Genomic DNA, 22,315 nt, shown 5'->3' with positions numbered 1-22,315 from the left:
CTGCCGCCGCCGCCGCGATTGACGTTGGATCTACTTCGGGGGACATTGTTTTAATAAAGGACTTGTCAAAGACCCTGTACTGTGTTTTACACCACACTTAGTTTTTTTGTGAATAAGTCTGCGGGAGCATGTACCGCAGACTCATTCGCGTAGGGGGGGGCGGAATCTGGGGGCCCCCTTGTTAAAGGGAGTTTCCAGATTCTGATAAACCCCCCGCCCGCAGACCCCCACAACCACTGGCCAGGGTTGTGGGGAAGAGGCCCTTGTCCTCATCAACATGGGGACAAGGTGCTTTGGGGGGAGCCCCCTCTGCCCCAAAGCACCCCTTCATGTTGAGGGCATGTGGCCTAGTATGGTTCAGGAGGGGGGGGCGCTCGCTCGTCCCCCCCCCCCTTTCCTGACCTGCCAGGTTGCATGCTCGGATAAGGGTCTGGTATGGATATTGAGGGGTCCCCACGCTGTTTTTTTTTTTAATTTCAGCATGGAGTTCCCCCTTAATATCCATACCAGACCTGAAGGGCTTGGTAAGGATGAGAGGGGGGACCCACGCTGTTTTTTTTATTATTTATTTAATTCACGGAAATAATTTGAAATTCAGCTGTCAGTGGGAATCCCCGATGACAGCTGAAACATTCCTTCTGTCCCTGCAGAGAGCTCCGCTATTATATTTGACATTAAAAAGTATAGAGACTGCAACATTGTATCCATTTGTATCCATTCCGGATATAGATGTTTTTATTCGGATACAAATAGATACAATGTTGCAACCTTTATACTTTTTAATGTCAAATATAATAGCGCAGCTCTGTGCAGGGACAGAAGTAATTACTTTGCTATTATATTTGCAGGCCGTAGACGGGGCGAAAATCGAACAATTTTTTTACCATTGGTGGTAACGTCGGCCCATTGAACAACCAAATTTTTTTTTTTTTTAAAACGGTCAGTTTTCGCCCCATCTAAGGCCTGCATTTTTCTTTTTCTTATTCTTTTTTTATTCTTCTTTTTCTTGCAGGTCATGGCTCATGTGCAGATTTTTTATCTGTTAAAAGATCAGCCAATTTGCCGATCATTGCAGCTAAAATCGGCCGATCTGCAAAATCGGCCAATTTGTATCCAAATTTACCAATTAAAAAAAGTTGCAAAATCCCCAAAAATGGCTGACCAATTAACCGACTAATGGGCCGAAAATCAGCCGTTTTTTTTTGCGGACGATTTTAGACCCATGTAAAGCAGGCCATAGATGGGTCTAAAATCGGCCGATTTTTCTGCCGAAAAAAAAATCGAACGATTTTCGGGCCGTTAGTGGGTTAATTGGTCAGCTGTTTTTCGGGATTTTGGCACATTTTTTTATCAGTAAATTTGGAACAAAAAATTTTCAACTTTACTGGTAAACAAAATATGCTAAAATCCCAAAAAATGGCCGACCAATTATCCCAATAACGGAAGAGGCCCTTGTCCCCATTAACATGGGGACAAGGTGCTTTGGGGGGGAGCCCCCCTTCCCCAAAGCACCCCCCCATGTTGAGGGCATGTGGCCTGGTATGGTTCAGGAGGGGGGGCGCTCGCTCGTCCCCCCCCTTTCCTGACCTGCCGGGCTGCATGCTCAGATAAGGGTCTGGTATGGATTTTGGGGGGATCCCCAAGCTGTTTTTTTTTTATTTCAGTGTGGAGTTCCCCCTTAATATCCATACCAGATCCGAAGGGCTTGCTACGGATGGGAGAGGGGACCCCACAATTTTTTTTTTTTTTGTACATTCAGCTGTCAGTGGGGAACCCCGCTGACAGCTGAAACATTAACACATGGCTGTCGCTCCTACAATCCCGCATGAGTTATGTTATCAACTCATGCAGCATTTTAGTAGTGAAAACCAATGCAGCGCTCATGTTTCAGCTGTCGGCGGAGTTCCCCACTGACAGTTGATGTAAAAGTATTGCAGGGAATTATAAACAGTTTGTAAAAAACCCGGCGTGGGGTCCCCCCTCCCATCCATACTAAGCCCTTCGGGTCTCGTATGGATGTTAAGGGGTAACTCCACGCTGAAATGAAATAAAAAACAGCATGGGGTACCCCCCAAAATCCATAACACATACTTATCCGAGCATGCAGCCCAGCAGGTCAGGAAAGGGGGGGGCGAGCGCCCCCCCCCCCCCCCGAACCATACCAGGCCACATGCCCATACCAAATTATTCAAACATTTGTAAACAGACCAATTAACTGAAATGGTTTGGCATTTGTACCCCAAATATGACGTTCCCTGAGGCGTTGGTACACCGAGGTACGCCTGTATTAGTATTGCAGTCCTTTGTATTGGGATACATAGAACCAACATACATGTGAATTGGCAACATAGCACAACATTTGTGTCACATTGGAGATATCTGGTAGTTACACTGACCTTGCCCAGGGACCTTAGATTGATTCACAGCACAGAAATACAGGCTGGGTTAGCAATGTAGCTCCGTGGATTAGTGGTTAGCACTACTGCCTCACAGCTCTAGGGTTGTCGGTTTGAATCCCAACCACGGCAAGGAAGTAGCATGATCTCCGTGTGTGGCTGTCTTCACATACATGTTCTGGCAACATCTTTGCTTTCTGTCTAAATGATCCCTAAAATGTGAATTAGAATGAGGCCTTGTCTGTTGAAACACCTTCAAAGCTGCACCTTATGTGAATGTCATACAATGGGATAAGATAAGGGCCTGGAGCACTAATAGATTTGATAATGATGGTTTACACTCCACCCACTTTTGTGAAGGATTTGGCAAGCAAAGAGCTGACAGAGAGAGAGAAGAGCGAGCCAGTGAGACGAAGAAGAGTGAGCGAGATATACATACTGAAGAGTGATAAAGAGAGACATTCAGAAGAGTGAGCGAGAGAGAAGAGCGAGCCAGTGAGACGAAGAAGAGTAAGCGAGAGATACATACTGAGGAGTGATAAAGAGAAACATTCAGAAGAGTGAGCGAGAGAGAAGAGCGAGCCAGTGAGACAAAGAAGAGTGAGCGAGAGATACATACTGAAGAGTGAGCGAGAGAGAAAAGACTTGGTTGGTGAATCCACACATCAAACTTGTCACAAATCCTGGCGTGCATTTTTCCCCCAAATGCATAGCAGACCCTTATCCCAGCAGGCAGGTACCGCACGCCTTCAAAGATTTATTTCCTTTGTTGATTTTCCTGCTTCGTTCACACTATATGCAAATGAAAATTACTGTTTAAGTTGCCAATTTTACTGTGTTTTCTAGAGAATTACTAACTAGTTGTGTTTTCAATTGTGTGTAGCATTGCGATTTCTATTTGAGTCTAGATGTTAAATTGCTAATAAATGGCCAAAATCTTCAAATACCTTTGAACTCTCACTGCAACAAATGGCGTACGTTAATACACTCACATTCACATTCATTATATCCAATATCAGGTACCATGTCAATTCACAAATCGCACCTGAAATTGCACACCCTGGATGCGACTTGTCATGCGATTGGCATGGCCAGCAACTTGCCCTTTGCATGGCAAATTGCACACAATGTTACTGGGGGCTAACACCACTGTCACATCTAATCCGATGCGGCAATTGCCCAACTTACAGTGAAGTTGCACGAGTTCACAATCCAATTGGATGTGAACAGAGCCTACAGTGGCCAATAGGGTTTGACTTGGTCTACGATTTGCAAGTCGCCTGTCATGCCAATTGCATGGCAATCGCAAACAATGTTACTGGGGGCCACCCGGTCACATTAAAGCAGATTTCTAAGTGGTGTTATTGACACCACAGTCACATCATGTGACTTGCATAGAAGTTGCATGATTTCAAAGTTAGGGTACATGGTGATTTCAAGTGCAATTTGCAAGACAATCGACACCGATCTCTCAGCAAATTGCATGAAAAGTAGTGTATTCATTACTCTATTATTACTTGCGGCTCCGACCAAGTTTGAACCACAACAATATGAACGCTCCAATAGCGTGCTCATTGAGTGGGACTTGGCATGTGATTTGCACAACATGCAAGTTGTAAATCGTCTGCAAAGTGGCACCCTATTGTCTGCTATTAGAGCAACCACATGGGTGCGTTTCAAACACTGATTTCTATAGTAGTACATGTACTACTTTAGTGGCAATTTGCATAGAGATCTGTGTCAGATGTCTTGAAAATTGCATTAAAATGGTCAACTTTACTGGAAGTCGCAGGATTTGTAAATCAGCTTTGCCCAGAGTGTAATGTTTGGTGATGTTTGATTTCTGGAGTGTTTTGCCAATTGATGGGAAATTCACCATACTAGTCAAATCGATTTGTCATTTTCAGTATTGCATACAAGATGTGGTCATGTGACTGTCTTAACTCATGCGAGAATCTGGAGGGAATTGTGACCATAGTAGCAATAAAGGTTCCAATTGGGGTTCCCTTTCACATCCCTGCTCAATGTTCTGTTGTATGCTGCACACGTACATTTCACTGTATATATCTTTCTGATTTGTGGGGCCTGTATACCAAGGGTTAATGCAGGTAGGAAGAGGATTCATCAGGTGAAAACACTTTCACTGACAGTGGTGGGTGTGGCCTTCATTGGGGGTGGGGCCTGTATACCAAGGGTTAATGCAGGTGGGAAGGGTATTCATCAGGTGCAAACACTTGCACTGACAGTGGTGGGTGTGGCCTTCATTGGGGGTGGGGCCTGTATACCAAGGGTTAATGCAGGTAGGAAGCGGATTCATCAGGTGCAAACACTTTCACTGACCAAACTAAGGTCAGTGGTGGGTGTGGCTTCATTGGGGGTGGGGCCTGTATACCAAGGGTTAATGCAGGTAGGAAGCGGATTCATCAGGTGAAAAACACTTTCACTGACAGTGGTGGGTGTGGCCTTCATTGAGGGTGGGGCCTGTATACCAAGGGTTAATGCAGGTAGGAAGAGGATTCATCAGGTGAAAACACTTTCACTGACCAAACTAAGGTCAGTGGTGGGTGTGGCTTCATTGGGGGTGGGGCCTTGTTTGGCACGCTCCAAATACAACCTAGCTTATATAAAGATGTGCAGTAGGGAGTGATTTGGCCTGTTACTAGGCCGGGTGGTTTGTGACTAAGTCCTTGCATGGTGTGGTTTGGGGGAGGAAGAGATTTTGTGCTGAATTGCCCCAGACACCACTCAGGCTGTGTTTGGGGGGGGGGAGATTTTGTGGTGAATTGCCCCAGACACCACTGAGGCTGTGTTTGGAAGTGGGCTGGAAATGTTGGCATATTTTTGGCCTTGTAAAGTGTTTGTGTGTTATTGCACAATGATTGTGTTTTTTCTCTTTGCATTGAAAGCCTCACACATGTCAATCGTTTTGTTTAAAATCTGCTCTTGTTTTAATTTTGCTTGCTTATTTAGACTCCAATGCATTTTTCTGACAAACCTGCTGACAAATGTATGTGTCGGGGATTTATAGAGATGGGAGGGGATTTGTAGAGGTGGGAGGGGATTTGTAGAGGTGGGAGGGGTTTTTTTCACATGCTTTGTTTTCTTGATATTTTGATCTGTAGACTTTTTTTGTGAATGGATCTTCATACTAAATGATTGTGTAAGTAAATCCTATGTGCATGAAAATGTTACTTGATTCATCTTCCCCTTTGTTTCCTGCTATAACCTGAGCACACACAGTTCACTAGAAGTATCTTTAGATTGTAAGCTCTTATGACCAGGAGTGTTTTATTTTTGCCACATCAATCCTATTTTTGTGACTCACCAAGATATTGACTGTACCTACTTGTTCCTGCTGACCAAATAAATGACGATATATTTGATCAATAAATGTTTCACCGATGTTTTTGTGTTTATTTTATGTTCAATATATGAACAACCTTAATAGTTACTTTGTATACTTATATAATCTGCTCAAATGTAGCTTGTAAGAGCGTGAATATGCAAGTGGGTGCAAACTGGCTTTTTCAAAACCAAAAAAAACCCCACTTGCACCACAATATTGTTATGTACTAATGAATGTCACATTTACTGTGCAGCCAGCTACAGGTTTTCTACAATTCGATTTACAGTAATAAAATAGTCCACACTTTGTTGATTTTTGGCCTTTGGCAACAAATATTAGCCAAGGTTAAAAAAAACAAATCAATAAGAAACACACATTTGCGAAAGCTATCATAGCCGTGCATAGAAATGCGCGATTGCAAACAAATAAGCACCAAACAGGTGTCCGCATGGCGCATGAACGGCTATCCTGGAAGTTCGTCATCACGTGCGCGCGCACCCGGAAGTGGTTGTGGGGAGTGTAAGTGGATGACAAGTGGTTGGAGGTTTTGTGTTGGTTGAAAATTTTGATAACCTTATTGGCATTTGGACATGGCGAGAGCACAGTTCTCAACTGAGGAGATGATCCTTATATGTACAGTATGTGTGGCCATTGCAAACATGTTTATAACATGTGAGGGACAGGTAATTGTAATGTTGTGGGTGGGGCCTAGCAGAATCTCACTTGGTGCACATGCTACTTATCTGTACATTAGCTCCTGGGTATTGATGGGTCAATTATATTAACCACTTGCCTACTGGGTACTCCTACCCCCTTCCTGTCCTGGCCAATTTTCATCTTTCTGCACTGTTACCCTTTGAATGACAATTGTGCGGTCATGCCACATTGTACCCATCTTAAATTTATATCAGTTTTTTCAGACAAATAGAGCTTTCTTTGGGTGGTATTGACTTGCTGCTGTGTATTTTACTTTTTGCTCGATAAACCACAAAATAGCTCATAATGAATAAAAGTCTGTTTATATTATAACATTTGGTAAACTGGTAATTTAGCAACACTGATGTGTGTTGATGAGGCAGCACTGGTGGGTGGCACTGCTGGCCACAGGTGGGCGGAACTGTTGGGTGGCACTGGTGGGCACTGATCATCGGGGCCGACCCCTGCTTTGATAACTGCTGGTTCTCGGCAGTACTTTCCACACATTCTGATAGCGTGATGAAAGTGCAGCCAAGACCCGGCAAATGCATTTCCCGGTGATCAGCGTGTCATTGGACGTGGCTGATCACATGGTAAAAAGCCGCTGTGATTGGCCTTTACCACATCACGTGATCAGCTGTGTCCTTAGGACACAGCAATCACGGAGAGCGCGTTCTGCCAGGATGTCATATGACACCCTCCCAGAGCTGCCTGGATGCAGTGTAGCGTTATTCGGCTATCTGCGGTCGCCCAATAGGTAACCAGCTAGGCCTTCATGGCTAATCTTTGAATATCTGGACATGTATACTGCGTATAATGCATTACATTCTACAATGTGTTGGTGTACATGGTATTACAGTGTGCAATGCGTTGCTGGATTCTGCATGACAGTGGACAGCGTATCACAGTGTGCAATGCGTAGCTCCATCCTGCATGACAGTGTACAGTGCATTACAGTCTACAATGTGTGGGTGTACACGGTATTACAGTGTATTACAGTGTGCAATGCGTTGTACACTGCAGTGTGCACTAAAGCATTTTACACTCATGCACTGTACACACTAAAGCATTTTACACTCATGCACTGTACACACTAAAGCATTTTACACTCATGCACTGTACACACTAACGCATTTGACATTTTTAGTGTGCAATGCGTTAGTGTGCAATGCCTTGGACAGTACAATACATGTGCATACCCTGAAAAAGGGTCCTGCACATTTCTGGCCCGGATGCGGTGCAATTTGAGGTGTGCAAAATGTTTGTCTCTAATTGCAACGCACACAAATTGCATGTGATTTGCCCAGGAGTGCGGTGTTAGACCACAATGCATGTATGTGAAGCCACAATAAAAGGATGTGGATTTTGTCTACTTTTACTTGCGCATGTTAACATTATGTAAGTGCATTTTTTTTCTGTTTAACATGCTATAGACATGGAACATGCATTTGGATGGAGTGTTTTTGTATGTGCATTTTGGAAGTATTCTAAACACACATTGACCCTAGGGCCACACCATATCTTATGCAGGCCATAGATGGGTCGAAAATTGGCCGATTTTTCGGCCGAAAATAAAATCGGCCGATTTTCGGATCGTTAGTGGGCTATTTGTTCGGCCGTTTTTCGGTATTTTGTCAGATTTTTTTTTTCGGTAAAGTTGGAAAAAAAAACGGCCGAATTTGCCGATCGGCCGATTTTCGCGGCAATGATGGGCAAATTGGCCGATTTTTTACTGATAAAAAATCTGCACATGAGCAGTGACCTGCAAGAGGAAGACAAAAAGAAGAAAAAGAAGAAGAGGATGAAGAAGAGGATGATGATGATGAAGAAGAGGATGATGATGCAGAGGATGATGATGAAGAAGAAGAGGATGATGATGAAGAAGAAGAAGAAGAAGGATGAAAAATGAGAGGAATTCCAGTATGGCAAAAAGTGTCCCTGCAGAGAGCTCCGCTATTTCTTTGACAGTTCCTTGACATTTACAGCGGTTGCAACATTGTATCTATTTGTTTCCGAATAAAAACATCTGTATCCTAAATGGATACAAATAGATACATTGTTGCAACCGCTGTAAATGTCAAGGAACTGTCAAAGAAATAGCGGAGCTCTCTGCAGAGACACTTTTTGCTGGCTGTAGACGGGATGAAAATCGGCCGATTTTTTTTTTACCATTGCTGGTAACGTCGGCCGCTTGAACAACCAATTTTTCATTTTTTAAAAGAAAAATCGGCTGTTTTTCTCCCCGTCTATGGCCTGCATAAGCATTAGTGTGCCTGGGGGAGGGGGTGACCTTTGGCCTTTCCAAACACAGTAGATGCTCCAAGAATGTTTCCTTGAACTCTTGAAATGGTTAAAAAGGAAAGACCCTCTAGATAGCCTGCACTGAGAATTGACTGTCATGATGACGTGTCAATGATTATTTGCTCTCATTGTTCAGGAGTGGTACTGCTTGCGGTTGAAGCTGGTAGAAATCCACCTTCACGTCCTCCACTCACCTTCACTCGTGGCCAGTGGATATTTTGTGGCCGCAGGCAAGAACTGGCATCGAGGACCTGCATAATGACCCTGGCATGCCAGAGGTGGTTTGGAAGCAGCACAGCAATTTGACCATCCCTTTCCTCTATGTTGGTTTTAGGGGTGCAGAATTGCTTCTCGTTGGTGAACGGACTGTCGCCGGATATCAGAGTCCCCATATTCTCAAGATATGTTTTAGCCATGTTGGCTTATTTTTATGTTATTTTCCAAGTGTGTCGCACCTAACCGCACAGTAGTGTGGTGCCATGCGTATTTGTGGCTGTGAATGGGGCTGTTTTTAATAGACGTGTGTAGGTGCAACAACGTTTTCATCATGGTACCTGCGCACATCTACAGAGGGCATTGCATTTCTTTGCTGTGCTGGAAAATGTGTGTTCTTGCATGCGTTTCTGCACCACCAATGGTGTGAACAAGTCCTAAGGGCCGGTTCACACTATAGAAACAGTCTAGATGTGTTCCTGATGGGTTTTTTTCATGCCCTTTTGGCATGCATGTTTAGTGTGTTCCAGTACATTTTGGATGCGTTTTGGACATGTTTACATTGCATTTTTGTATCCCTTCCACTTATTTTTTTCTATTTTCTTTGTATTCAATGTAGTTAGGGACATGTGCGTTTTAGTACATTCAAGGACGTTTCAATGTGTTCCAGTACAGTTCTGTGCAGAAACAATGCAGCGTGGTCAGCTTTGTTTACAGCACCTGCAATGCACTGAAAATGCAAGCGCTGATGTGAACTATGACATTGACAACCACATAACCTTCTTTCTGTGCGTTTGTGATGCCGAAAAAGCAACTGAAACACATGTAGTGTGAACTGGCCCTAAAGTTTATTAGAGGTCAGGGAACGGGACTGACCAGGAATTGTGAATTCAATCAGACTAGTGGTGAGATACAATCAGCAATTGTATAATAATGTGAGATCTGAGCTGTAGCTGATAGAAAATGAGACACATTCACTTGATCAGTAAATAGATAGTTAAAGAGTGGGGCGGTGATCCGTAGATTTGCATATGGGACAGGTGATGACGGGGTGGGGGAGGGGGTCAAGTTGTATAAGAAGACGGTTTTAAAAGAGAAAAAAGTTACAATGAAATATACACGGCATAAAACTTGCACATTTCCTAATTGGCAGAAGAACAGTACATAGGTAACATTCATCTCCATTTTTTAGGATGTAGCCATGACTGGGATTAGAACCCATGACCCAAGTGCTGTAAGTTCTGAGCTCTAACCACTAAACCACTGTGGGAGACACAGTTTGAGCTATAATGTAGAATAGTTACATTGTTTAAAAATGATAGAGCGAGCGATGGTCAAATGATATAGACTAGTAAAATGGTATTACACAAGATAAATATAACCACGAACAGTAGTGCATGAACTTGTGAAAGGTCATCCACCCCTGTGACAGTGTACTACACTATTGAGCACCTTTCTGGCTCCTGTGGCTGAGCTAATTCCTCCCCAGGACCATTTGGGCACCCACCCTGATGGATGGATGGATGGAGCTGGATGACTAACCCATAGCTGCCAGCATACCGCTGCACCCCCAGATGTGTGATGTGTATAACCCATGCACATTAATACTTTTGTTCTGGTGAGTGTAGACCAGTCCCAAGGGTGGTTTACCTTTCACGAGTTCATGCACTACTGTCCGTCATGGAGAGACCACACGTGCCATTCATAGGCACTCTCTGAGTTGGTACTCTCACACGAAGGACATTCCATTATTCAGGAATGATTATATGAACTTATTTTAGCACCATTTACAATATTACATCATTGTTGCAATTCTTTGCACTTTTTGGTTTTTACATGCGTTCATTATTGATCACATGCATTTATAGCGCTGCACTTGTCTTTAACATAGAATAGTTACATGACTAAAGAGAATGAAGATATATAATTATATTGGGAAATTAGAAGTATATAAATTATTTGAGATATAAGTGTGAAAATGTTTAACATTTGAGTACAGAATGTATGACATTCATTAGTAAATGCATTACTTTCCTGATCATTTTGGAGACACAGCAAAAAAAAGAAATAGAAGAAAATAGAAAATTCTAATACAGGTGTACTATTTATTACATTCTAAGGATTCTCTTTTGCCATCATAAAAACGCCAATATTAATAAAGCCCGCGCTTGTGCGCCATCTAGCGAACATATCCGGTATTGCACCTAAACATGTGCCAGACGGGATACCACATTTAGTGATAGCAAAGTAGTCAATAGACGCTCGTCAATGAGCTTGCTAGACGCTGGTCAGACGACTGATTGATTGACCGGAGTCTGCCTGAATGGTCAGTCTCTGCTAATACACTCACATCTTAGTGAATCAGGGCCTATAACTCTCCTACACACTGAATCATAGACACTGATTGGGGTTATTGTACCCAAGAAATGGAGCAGAATACACCTTTGTCTACATTTACAAGGAAAGACTATTTATTTGTAAAAACAAGAAACAAGAAAAATGGTAACAAGTGGTGTTTAAATACCACCAAAATAAATATCTATTTGTGTGAAAGAAAATGATAAAAATATAATTTGGGTACAATGTTGCATGACTGTGTAATTGTCATTCAAAGTGTGAGAGCGCTAATAGTTACCAGTCGACCTGGTCAGGAAGGGGGTGGAAGTGTCCGGTATATAGGAGGTAGAACCATTTATTTTTAAATAGACCTCCAAGTGTTTGTGAAATCTCCCACCACAAAACGTACTCAGCCAATCACAGGTCAGGACCATGTCTTTGGTGACCCCTGATATCCTTATCAACGGTTTCTTCCATGATGAAGATCAGCCATGGAGTATATCTGAGGTGTATATCAGGGTGTGCTTCTTCCCCACATAAGAGCTGGGATGTCCAGCAACATTCATCTAGAAGACATTTCCCGCACTCAAGGCACTAATACACCTTCAGGATTGTATGGGACCCATGATGTACAGGAAGACAGGACTTCCCTCACGACAAGAAAGTGGCTTCACACAATTGTGAGATCTCTGATGTCTGGAAAGATGGGACTTCCGTGAAAAACATTTCGCGCACTCAGGACAGGAATACGGCTTCTCCCCCGTGTGAGATCTCTGATGTCTGTAAAGATGGGACTTATCTGAAAAACATTTCCCGCACTCAGGACAAGAATACGGCTTCTCCCCCGTGTGAGATCTCTGATGTGCGTAAAGATGGGACTTCTCTGAAAAACATTTCCCACACTCAGGACAGGAATATGGCTTCTCCCCCGTGTGAGATCTCTGATGTGCGTAAAGATTGGACTTATCTGAAAAACATTTTCCGCACTCAGGACAGGAATACGGCTTCTCTCCCGTGTGAAATCTCTGATGTATGTAAAGATGGGACTTCTGTGAAAAACATTTCCCGCACTCAGGACAGGAATACGGCTTCTCCCCTGTGTGAGATCTCTGATGTGTGTAAAGATGGGACTTCCTCAAAAAACATTTCCCGCACTCAGGACAGGAATACGGCTTCTCCCCCGTGTGAGATCTTTTATGCCTATTAAGATGGGATTTATAACAGAAACATTTCCCGCACTCAGGACAAGAATACGGCTTTTCCCCCGTGTGAGATCTCTGATGTCTGTAAAGGTTGGACTTCCTTGAAAAACATTTCTTGCACTCAGGACAGGAATATGACTTCTCCCCCGTGTGAGATCTCTGATGTCTGCAAACACTAGACTGTCCGCACTCTGGACAGGAGAAGCTCTTCCCTGTTGAAAGGCCGGCCCGGTCCCGCACAGTCTGAGGCTCCTCAGGATACAAGGAATCCGATGGTCCATCTACACTGGGTGGTGCCGGATGGACATTGGAGGGAGCCGGGTTTTCTCCTGGACTATACTGTGTGATGTCCTCATCTTCTACTTTCCATTCTGGAGACAAAGTGAGACAATCCTCGGAGGTTTTCCTCATCTCCCGGACATGGACTAAAATACAAAGACAAAGAGGATTACTAGACAGGAGCTGATTGGTTCCCCCAAACCAGGACTCCGCCCACATCAGGCAGCTTGGTCTCTGAGGAGCTTACAATTCCACCCTCAAGGGAACTAGGAAATGGCTCCTCTGATCTCCCACCAGGTCATTTCTTTATTCATGGACCTTAGTCAGAGAGTGAGGAAACAACCAGAACTGTCTTTTATAGGAGGTACAGTGATGAGGGGATTATAGGACGAGGGTCCCCACCCCCACTCAGGACAGGAATACGGCTTCTCCACCGTGTGAGAATTCTGATGTTTATGAAGAATGGACTTCTCTGAAAAACATTTCCCAAACTCAGGATAGGAATACGGCTTCTCCCCCGTGTGAGATCTCTGATGTGTAACAAGTGATGATTGATATATGAAACATTTCCCGCACACAGGACAGGAATACAGCTTTTCCAAGTGAGATCTCTGATGTGTGTACAGATCAGACTTCAGTGAAAAACATTTCCCACACTGAGAACAGGAAAGTGGCTTCTTCCCCGTGTGAGATCTCTGATGTTTGTAAAGACTAGACTTGTCTGAAAAACATTTCCCGCACTCAGGACAGAAATACGGCTTCTCCCCTGTGTGAGATCTCTGATGTACATAAAGATTAGACTTCTGTGTAAAACATTTCCTGCACTCAAGACAGGAAAATGGCTTTTCACCCGTGTGAGATCTCTGATGTCTGGAAAGCATGGACTTCCTTGAAAAGCATTTCCAGCACCGAGGACAGGAATACGGCTTCTCCCCTGTGTGAGATCTCTGATGGCTGTAAAGACTGGATTTTTGTGAAAAACATTTCCCACACTCAGGACAGGAATATGGCTTTTCCCCCGTGTGAGATCTCTCATGTGTGTAAAGATGGGACTTCTGTGAAAAACATTTCCCGCACTCATGACAGGAATATATTTTTTCTCCTGTGTGCAGCCTTTGATGTGTGACAAGATGTGATTTTAATACAAAACATTTCCTGCACTCAGCACAGGAATACGGCTTCTCACCTGTGTGACATCTTTTATGCCTATTAAGAGCAGATTTACACAGGAAACCTTTCCCGCACTCAGTACAGGAGAATCTCTTCCCTGTTGGAAGACCGGCCCGGTCCTGCACAGTCTGAGGGTCCTCAGGATATGAGGAATCCGATGGTCCATCTACACTGGGTGGTGTCGGATGGACATTGGAGGGAGCCGGGTTTTCTCCTGGACTATACTGTGTGATGTCCTCATCTTCTACTTTCCAGTCTGGAGACAAAGTGAGACAATCCTCGGAGGTTTTCCTCATCTCCCGGCCATGGACTAAAATACAAAGACAAAGAGGATTACTACACAGGAGCTGATTGGTTCCCCCAAACCAGGACTCCGCCCACATCAGGCAGCTTGGTCTCTGAGGAGCTTACACTCTGCACCAGAGAGGTTGTGCTGCAGGTGCTCTCCCTCTCCAGACACTAGGGGGCCAGGCCTGCTCGCCTGGCCCCAGAAACATGGCCTCTTCTGGGCTAGGCTCAGACCATGCTCCCCCTGAGGGACCCAGCTTGCCTTCCCATACTTTACCAGCACCTGAAGACCTTGGCTGTGGCCCTAAAAGTGGGGAATCCCTCCCTGTCTTCAGAGAGCGGGTTGCTGATTATCTGGTGAGAATCGCAAAGGAGGAGGAAAAGTTGGTGAGTCTGAAAACTGACTACAAGAAAAAGAAAGTTCTCCATGACAAGTCATGGAGCAGCAAGAGGCAGAGCATGAAGCCGGAGATGAAGGGTTTGGAGGTCGCCATTAAGAAGCAGCAGAATCTGGTAAAGACGCTGAAGGAGAAGAGCGGAGCTTTCAGAGAAAAGTTCCGGAATGAGGAAAGATTCAGGAAGATGAAGGGAGACTCCGGTAAGGATTCATCATCGGCGGTGGCAGTACGGGTGGAGAGTGTGGAGGGGGTCCTGGATGCTGCCCCTGCTATCCCATCCACCTCAGGATCTGCTTCCCTGGAGGAAATGTCAGCCTCTGCTTCCCTCCCTCCACAGCAAGCTGGAGGATCAGCACAGGAGGTAGAGGAATATGGCGGAGGACTGCTAAAGTACATTGAGGAATTGGAGTCTTCCCTAATTGGAAGAACTTTCCGTTTTTCTGAGGACTCTGAGGATGAAGATGACGGTGAGGACTCTGTACCTGGTCCTGTAAAGGAGAAAAAAACAGAAAAGCCGCGCTTTATTAAAAGTGCCATTTTGGACTCCAGTGTGGACAGCCATGTGCACTGCAGTGTTTTGGAGGGAAATCCTCCTGTGTGTGCACAGAGCTCTGCAGGGAAGATGGCTGCTGTGCCTGCAGGACTGCACTCTGCTGGGACTGAGGACTCTGATACCAGGAACCCTGGGACTCTGGACTCTGCTGAGGGGAAGGTAAAGGGGGGATCTGAGACTATTGCTGGACAACCTCTGCTGATGGCTGCAAATGCAGCAGAAAATGGTGGGAGGGAAGATGTCAGCAGCACTCTGAAAGGGGTTGCTGAAACCCAGGGGAGAGTGACCAGGAGTGGAAGGCTTTTGCCTAAGAGGAGTATGTTGGGGGAGGGGGAGACAGGAGCATCTGGTGTGAGTGGGTCTGCTGGGAGCAGTAGTGCCACGAGTGAAAGGAAACATATGGATGATAAGAGTGCTTGCAATGCTGGAAAGGGGAATGCCTGTGTGTTGGTGGATGGAGTGACTGCTGCTGCCTCTGATGGTGGTCTGCAGAGCGGGGGCTCTGAGGTTCCTGCAACCAATGGGTGGGGTGCAGCTTTAAGGTCCACTACATCTAATGCTGCAAATAAGACCTATGCTGGGGCTCTGGCTGGGAGGAGGGGGTCACATCATGTTGTCAGCTCTGGGGGGAGGTCTGCTGCAGGTCTGCCATCTGCACCCCTGTCCTTCAGGAGGAGGAATTTGGTGCAGCTCAGATGGGAAGGTGGGGGTGCTCCCCCGGTCAGGATGTCGGTGGTGGACAGGATTTTGGAGATGGGGTTTAGGGCGGATGACATCTTCGCCTTGATCAGCCCTGTAGGATCCTATGAATATGATCTGTCCTTTGTGCGCCCCGAGTCTCTGGATATATTCTGGGAGAAGTATGAACACATGTATAAGGGTCTGCCGGAGTGGAAGGGACTCGTCCCAAAGGTTGTCTCACGCCAACCTCTAGTGAAGACGGTCACCATTCTAGTACGGAATGAGTCCATTCCTTTGGCTGACTTGGCTGTCTGGCTGAGGAGATTTGGGGAGCTACTTGCACCCCTGAGGAAGATTGTGGATGAGAGAGGGATATGGACTGGTGGGTGGTCGGTGCAGATGAGGTTGTATGTGTGTGGGAATGTGGTCCAGCATCTGCCCTCCTCAGCCTTCATTGGGAAGGACAGGATTGTGGTGTTCTACCCTGGGCAGCCCAAGCTCTGCAATAAGTGCGGTTCTCGGGGTCACTTCGCCTCCTCATGTCCAGAGATGAAGTGCTCCCTATGTCAGGATCTGGGGCATCTGGCTAAGGATTGTAATATCATCAGGTGCAATCTGTGTGATAAGGTTGGCCATTCCTACAACCGGTGCCCTGAGGCCATGCACAACCAGTCAGCTTTGGTGGAAGAGTTTTTTCGTCTGGACATGGAGGAGGCAGAGGAGAGAGAGGCTGTGCCAGGGGTCCCCAATGTCTCTGTCCCTGTGGTCCCAGTGTCTGATGGTCCCTCTAATGTGTCATCTCCTTGTGTTGTGCCCCCTGAGTCAGTGTCCGTGGATGTTGTGTCTGATCCTCCTGTGTCAGTTTCCCCAGAGGTAGTGGGGGCTGTGGAGGGAACTGGACCAATGTGTATGGTTGCACCGACCCCCCCTCCCCGGCGTCGGAGGGTCAGAGCGCGTGAGGCGCTGGGGGGTGGAATGAATGATGGTGGGGGTGTTGGGGTGAAGGTTGGGGGGACTGCTGTGGTGAGTGGAGAGAGTGGGGTGGATGATGTTGTTGGTGATGGTGGAAGGGAAGGGGAGGGGGCTTTGCGGGCCGGTTTATCAAATGATGATATGGAGTGGTTGGAGGCAAAAAGGAAGTCTGGGAAGAAGAAGCGGAAGAAGGATGTGCCTGTACCTGACCCTGGGAGGGTGGAGGTGTCAAACACATTTGAAGTGTTATCTGAGGTGGAGGATGAGGGATCTTCAGGGGATGAGTCTCTGGTTTCCATGGAGGAGGAAACACAGAGGACTATGAAGCGTGTAGGGTCTCCAAGTAGGGAGGGGGGTAAGCAGGCTAAGAAACGGGTACCTCGATCATCCTGATGGCGGTTCCCACTCCTTTGAAGGTGGCGACCATTAATGTCGCCAGCATAAAATCAGTAAGCGCTCGTAACATGGCCTTATTTTTGCTCAGCAGGTTTGATGCTGACATTTTCTTTTTGCAGGAGACCAGGTTGTCCAGTTTGGGGGATGTTCATATGGCGAAGAAGGAGTGGAGGCGCGGCCCCTCCTTCTGGTCTCTTGCGGCCGAGCCTTACACTGGAGTTGCGGTACTTTTTTCCGGCATGGTAACCTGTCGGCGGATTATTGAGGTAGAAATGGGGAGATGCATGGTCTTAGACGTCTCCATGGGGGGGCAGGACCTGCGCCTGATTAACATCTATGGGCCCCAGACAAAATGGGACAGGAAATGCCTCTTCATGAAGATCAAGCCTTTCCTTTTTACAGCCCAGCAAGTTGTCTTCGGTGGTGACTTTAACACCGTCACTAGGACTAAGGACAGGAGAGGGACCGGAGTCAGGCTGGACTGTGACGGGTTTTTTTTTAAACAAAATAGCTAGAGAGGCAGGTCTGGTTGATGTGCACATTCATTGCTGCCCAGACGACACGGGATTCACTTTTCAGAGAGGTTCCAGTCAGAGCAGAATAGATAGGTTTTTTTTAAAGGGGAACTCCGCCTTCTCGGCACCAGTGTGTCAGGCGGTGGAGTTTTCCGATCACTGTATTCTGTCTGTGACTCTGAGTGGCCCCGATACACCACCTAAGGGGAGGGGTACCTGGAAGCTGAATTCGGCACTCCTGGACGATGAGAAGGTGAGTCAATCCTTTGAGGATTTTTTTCAGGCACAGGTATCAATCATGGACGTTTGCAGCAGTAAGTCCGAGTGGTGGGAGCTTACAAAACAAAGGATCGTTGGGTTTTTCAAGGCCATAGGAAGGAATAAACAGCTTGATAAGTATGTCACCTACCAGCGTCTGCGGAGGAAGCTCGATCGGCTTGTCTCGAATAATGGAGATCCAGAAGCGATCTCTGAGGTTAAACTCTTGCTCAGGCAGTGTCAATATGACAGGCATGCCTCTTTGGTTCTGGAAAGGGATTATGGGAAATATCACTCGCCCGACCCTTACCAGAACTGCAAACAAGGTAGAGCAGTTAAGTCAGTTGTAGGCCTTGTTGACAGTACGGGTTCCCTGACAAAGTCCAAGTCAGGGATCCTGGAAACCTCCAGGTCATATTATGCTGACCTCCTGGGTAGGAGGGACCTCGATCGAGCGAGCATGTTGGGTTTTCTGGACTCTACTCCAGGACTGGGAAATGGCAGTTCTCTTGTGAGTTTGACAGAGGACATCACGGCAGATGAGGTGGTGAAAGCTATTGATCAGCTTGCCATGAAGAAGTCGCCTGGGCCAGACGGATTGACAGCCGAGTTTTATAAGCACTTGAAGGTGACTCTGGCCCCATATTTGGTGGAGGTGTTTAATGGCTGTCTGAGAGAGGGTTCGCTCTCTCCCTCCATGCGACAATCTGCAGTGATTCTTCTGTCAAAGGGTAAGGATTCCTCGAGAATTGAGAATTGGCGGCCCATTAGCCTTCTCAATGTTGATAGGAAGATATTGGCAAAAATTATTTTCTGGCGTTTATCGTCTGTTGCGGGCAATTTACTTTCTCGCCATCAGCACTGTTCGGTTCAGGGAAGAAGCACTTTTTCAGCGGTGTTAGCTGTCCGGGAGGCCCTGGAGCGGTGCAGGGCTGCAGGCTGGGGAAAGTTCCTGCTGGCATTGGATCAGGCCAAAGCTTTTGATCGAGTCAATCATGAGTACCTATGGCTGCTTCTTGGCAAGTATGGCCTGGAGGGGGGCTTTATCGATTGGCTAAAGACCTTATACAGAGGGGCTGAAAGCTTCATGCTTGTGAATGGTTGGATTGGACGACCCTTTGAGGTTGGCTCAGGTGTGCGTCAGGGGTGTCCTTTGAGTCCTCTGCTATATGCGTTTGTAATCGATCCCTTCATTCGGAGGTTAGAGAGCGGACCGTTGTGTGGAGTTCCTTTGGGCATTCCTGGGGAGCCCCCTCTGAGGGTCGTGGCCTATGCTGATGACGTGTCTGTTTTCATCTCCGGGACGCAGGAGGCAGAGGAGGTGGTCTCGGTGATGGAACAGTATGCTGAGGCATCTGGCTCAAAGATCAATCAGGATAAGAGTGAGGTTTTCTGGATGGGAGAGGAAGGCGAAGGCTTTACCCTTCCGGACGCCTTCCCAGAGCCCCAGCAGGAAATTAAAGTTTTAGGCATCAGATTTGGTCCCGGTGATTACGGCCTTGCAAATTGGGTAAGCAGGCTACAAGATGCCGATGCCAAGGTGGCCAGCTGGAAGGATTGGAAACTCTCTTACAGGGAAAGGATTGACCTGATTAAAACTTACCTGATCCCGGTATTTCTGTATGTCAGCTTTGTCTGTGTTTTGCCAGTGTCTCTCTATGCGAGGATCTACAGTTGTTTCTTCCAGCTGTTATGGGGGCACAAACTGAACCTCATTAAGAGGTCTGTAACCTACCTTCCCAGGCGGATGGGTGGCCTAGGTATGGTCAACCCGGTGGTTTTCTTTTCTCTGATGTTTTTGAAACATAATTTTGGTAGCATGCTGGCAGAGGAACCGCCTGGGTGGGTTGGTATTTTTCAGTCCTGGTTTAGGCCTTTTCTACGGAGCTGGGAGAATGGTGGGCCAGTGAAAAGCCTGAGGGTCCAACATGGTAAGCTCCCGGCTTATGTTGCCCCGTGTCTGAAAATGCTTCGGCAATGGCGAGTGACGGCGGAGGAAATTAAATCTCTTCCTAGGAAGGCCCTGGAGAGGAGGGTTGTTGAATCTGCCTTTAGCGAGCCATTGGCCTTGAGGGATTGCCCAGGCCCGGTTATGAGGGAGGGTCTGCGTTTGATGAATCTGGAGAGAATCCCTTTAAAGTTTCGGGATTTGGCCTGGCTCTCGTTCCATGGCAGACTCTATGTGAAGGGCAACCTGAAGCATCGCTCTGCGGAGAACCGTGGTTGTCCAAGAGTGGAGTGCGGTGGGGTGGAGGAGACGATGGACCATTTCTTGCTTCAGTGCCCCTTCAATATAGAAGTCTACAAGCGGGTGGGTGGGGCTCTGGGGATCCCTTTCCTTTCCCGCTTGAGTTACGCGGAGTGGTCTTACGGAGCCTTTCAGACTCACCGGGATTTTGATTTTGAGACACTTTTTCTAGTTAGCTTAGTAGTCCGTTACTACACGTGGAATGCACGGTGTCAGGTTTCCATTCGCAAAAAAGTCCTTCCTGTCGAGGTGGTGGTGAACAACATTCTGGGTGAGGTTGGGAAGATTCGGGGTCTTGAGAAGGACAGGTGGCGGCCGGGAGCCTGGACAAAGGCGTGGAGGAATGTCAGGTCCCCGTAGCTGCTGTCTGTCAGTCTCTGGGGGCGTGGCTTCTCTTTCTGTCCTTTCACGTCCCCTAGATTTTGTAACATCAGATTTTTGAAGAAAGGCTGCATGCATGGGATTGATGTATGAGATGAATGTGTGGGATCAATGTATGGGGTGAATGTGTGGGATGAATGTATGGGATGAATGTGTGGGATCAATGTATGGGGTGAATGTTTAATCGTTTCTTAGCCTGAGGGGGTGTTTAGGTGACGGTCAGGATTTGTTATTTTGCTGAAGTAAGCTGGTTTTGTTTAAAAATACATATTTTTATTCTGTATATATGTAAATATGATTTTTATGATGTTTTTTGTTTGCAAGATTTTAATAAACAAAAAATTTACACTCTAATGTCCCCTCCCCCACAGTCACATCAGTCTCTGTACCAGAGGAGCTTACACTCTAATGTCCCCTCCCCCACAGTCACATACTATTATTATTATACATTTATATAGCTCTGACATATACCGCAGTGCTGTACAGAGATTACTGAGCCAGTCCCATCAGTTTCTGTACCAGATGAGCTTACACTCTAATGTCCCCTCCCCCACAGTCACATCAGTCTCTGTACAGAGGAGCTTACGCTCTAATGTCCCCTCCCCCACAGTCACATCAGTCTCTGTACCAGAGGAGCTTACGCTCTAATGTCCCCTCCCCCACAGTCACATCAGTCTCTGTACCAGAGGAGCTTACGCTCTAATGTCCCCTCCCCCACAGTCACATCAGTCTCTGTACCAGAGGAGCTTACGCTCTAATGTCCCCTCCCCCACAGTCACATCAGTCTCTGTACCAGAGGAGCTTACGCTCTAATGTCCCCTCCCCCACAGTCACATCAGTCTCTGTACCAGAGGAGCTTACGCTCTAATGTCCCCTCCCCCACAGTCACATCAGTCTCTGTACCAGAGGAGCTTACGCTCTAATGTCCCCTCCCCCACAGTCACATCAGTCTCTGTACCAGAGGAGCTTACGCTCTAATGTCCCCTCCCCCACAGTCACATCAGTCTCTGTACCAGAGGAGCTTACGCTCTAATGTCCCCTCCCCCACAGTCACATCAGTCTCTGTACCAGAGGAGCTTACGCTCTAATGTCCCCTCCCCCCACAGTCACATCAGTCTCTGTACCAGAGGAGCTTACATTCTAATGTCCCCTTCCCCACAGTCACATCAGTCTCTGTACCAGAGGAGCTTACACTCTAATGTCCCCTCCCCCACAGTCCCATCAGTCTCTGTACTAGAGAGGTTGCTTGTGCAGTTGCTCTCCCTCTCCAGACACTAGGGGGCAGGCCTTCTCGCCTGGCCCCAGAAACATGGCTTCTTTTGGGATAGACTTGGGCCATGTTCCCCCTGAGGGAGCCAGCTTGCCCTCCCAAGCTTCACCTACACCTGAAGACCTTGGTTGTGGCCCTAAAAGAGGGGGATCCCTCCCTGCCTTCAGAGAGCGGGTTGCTGTCTATTTGCTAAGAAATGCAAAGGAGGAGGAAAAGCTGATGAACCTGAAAGCTGCTTATAAGAAGAAGAAAGTTCTCCATGATAAGGCATGGAGCAGCAAGCGGCAGAGTCTGAAGCCAGAGCTGAAAGGTTTGGAGGGCACCATCAAGAAGCAGCAGAGTCTGAAGCCAGAGCTGATAGGTTTGGAGGGCACCATCAAGCATCAGCAGAGTCTGAAGCTGGAGCTGAAAGGTT

General features: G+C 46.6%; 1 protein-coding gene across 1 annotated transcript in view; it reads right to left on the bottom strand.

The window, feature by feature from the left end:
• Nucleotides 1-21,941, bottom strand: part of LOC149450635 (uncharacterized) — a 35,867-nt gene extending 13,926 nt beyond the window's left edge. Inside the window, exons 1-2 of the mRNA XM_089691679.1 lie at nt 21,926-21,941; nt 11,984-12,703 (exon numbers count right to left, since the gene is read on the bottom strand). Coding sequence (XP_089547805.1) covers nt 11,984-12,703; nt 21,926-21,941 — 736 coding nt within the window. The remainder of the gene's footprint in view (nt 1-11,983; nt 12,704-21,925) is intronic.
• Nucleotides 21,942-22,315: the final 374 nt, after the last annotated feature.

Source organism: Staurois parvus, unplaced genomic scaffold, assembly GCF_062004578.1.
Source record: "Staurois parvus isolate SC_StPar_1 unplaced genomic scaffold, SC_StPar_1.0 ptg000569l, whole genome shotgun sequence".
In the NCBI taxonomy this organism is placed as follows: domain Eukaryota; kingdom Metazoa; phylum Chordata; class Amphibia; order Anura; family Ranidae; genus Staurois; species Staurois parvus.
The sequence above is the reverse complement of the archived record's forward strand: the minus strand, read 5'-3'. Positions and strand labels throughout refer to the sequence as shown.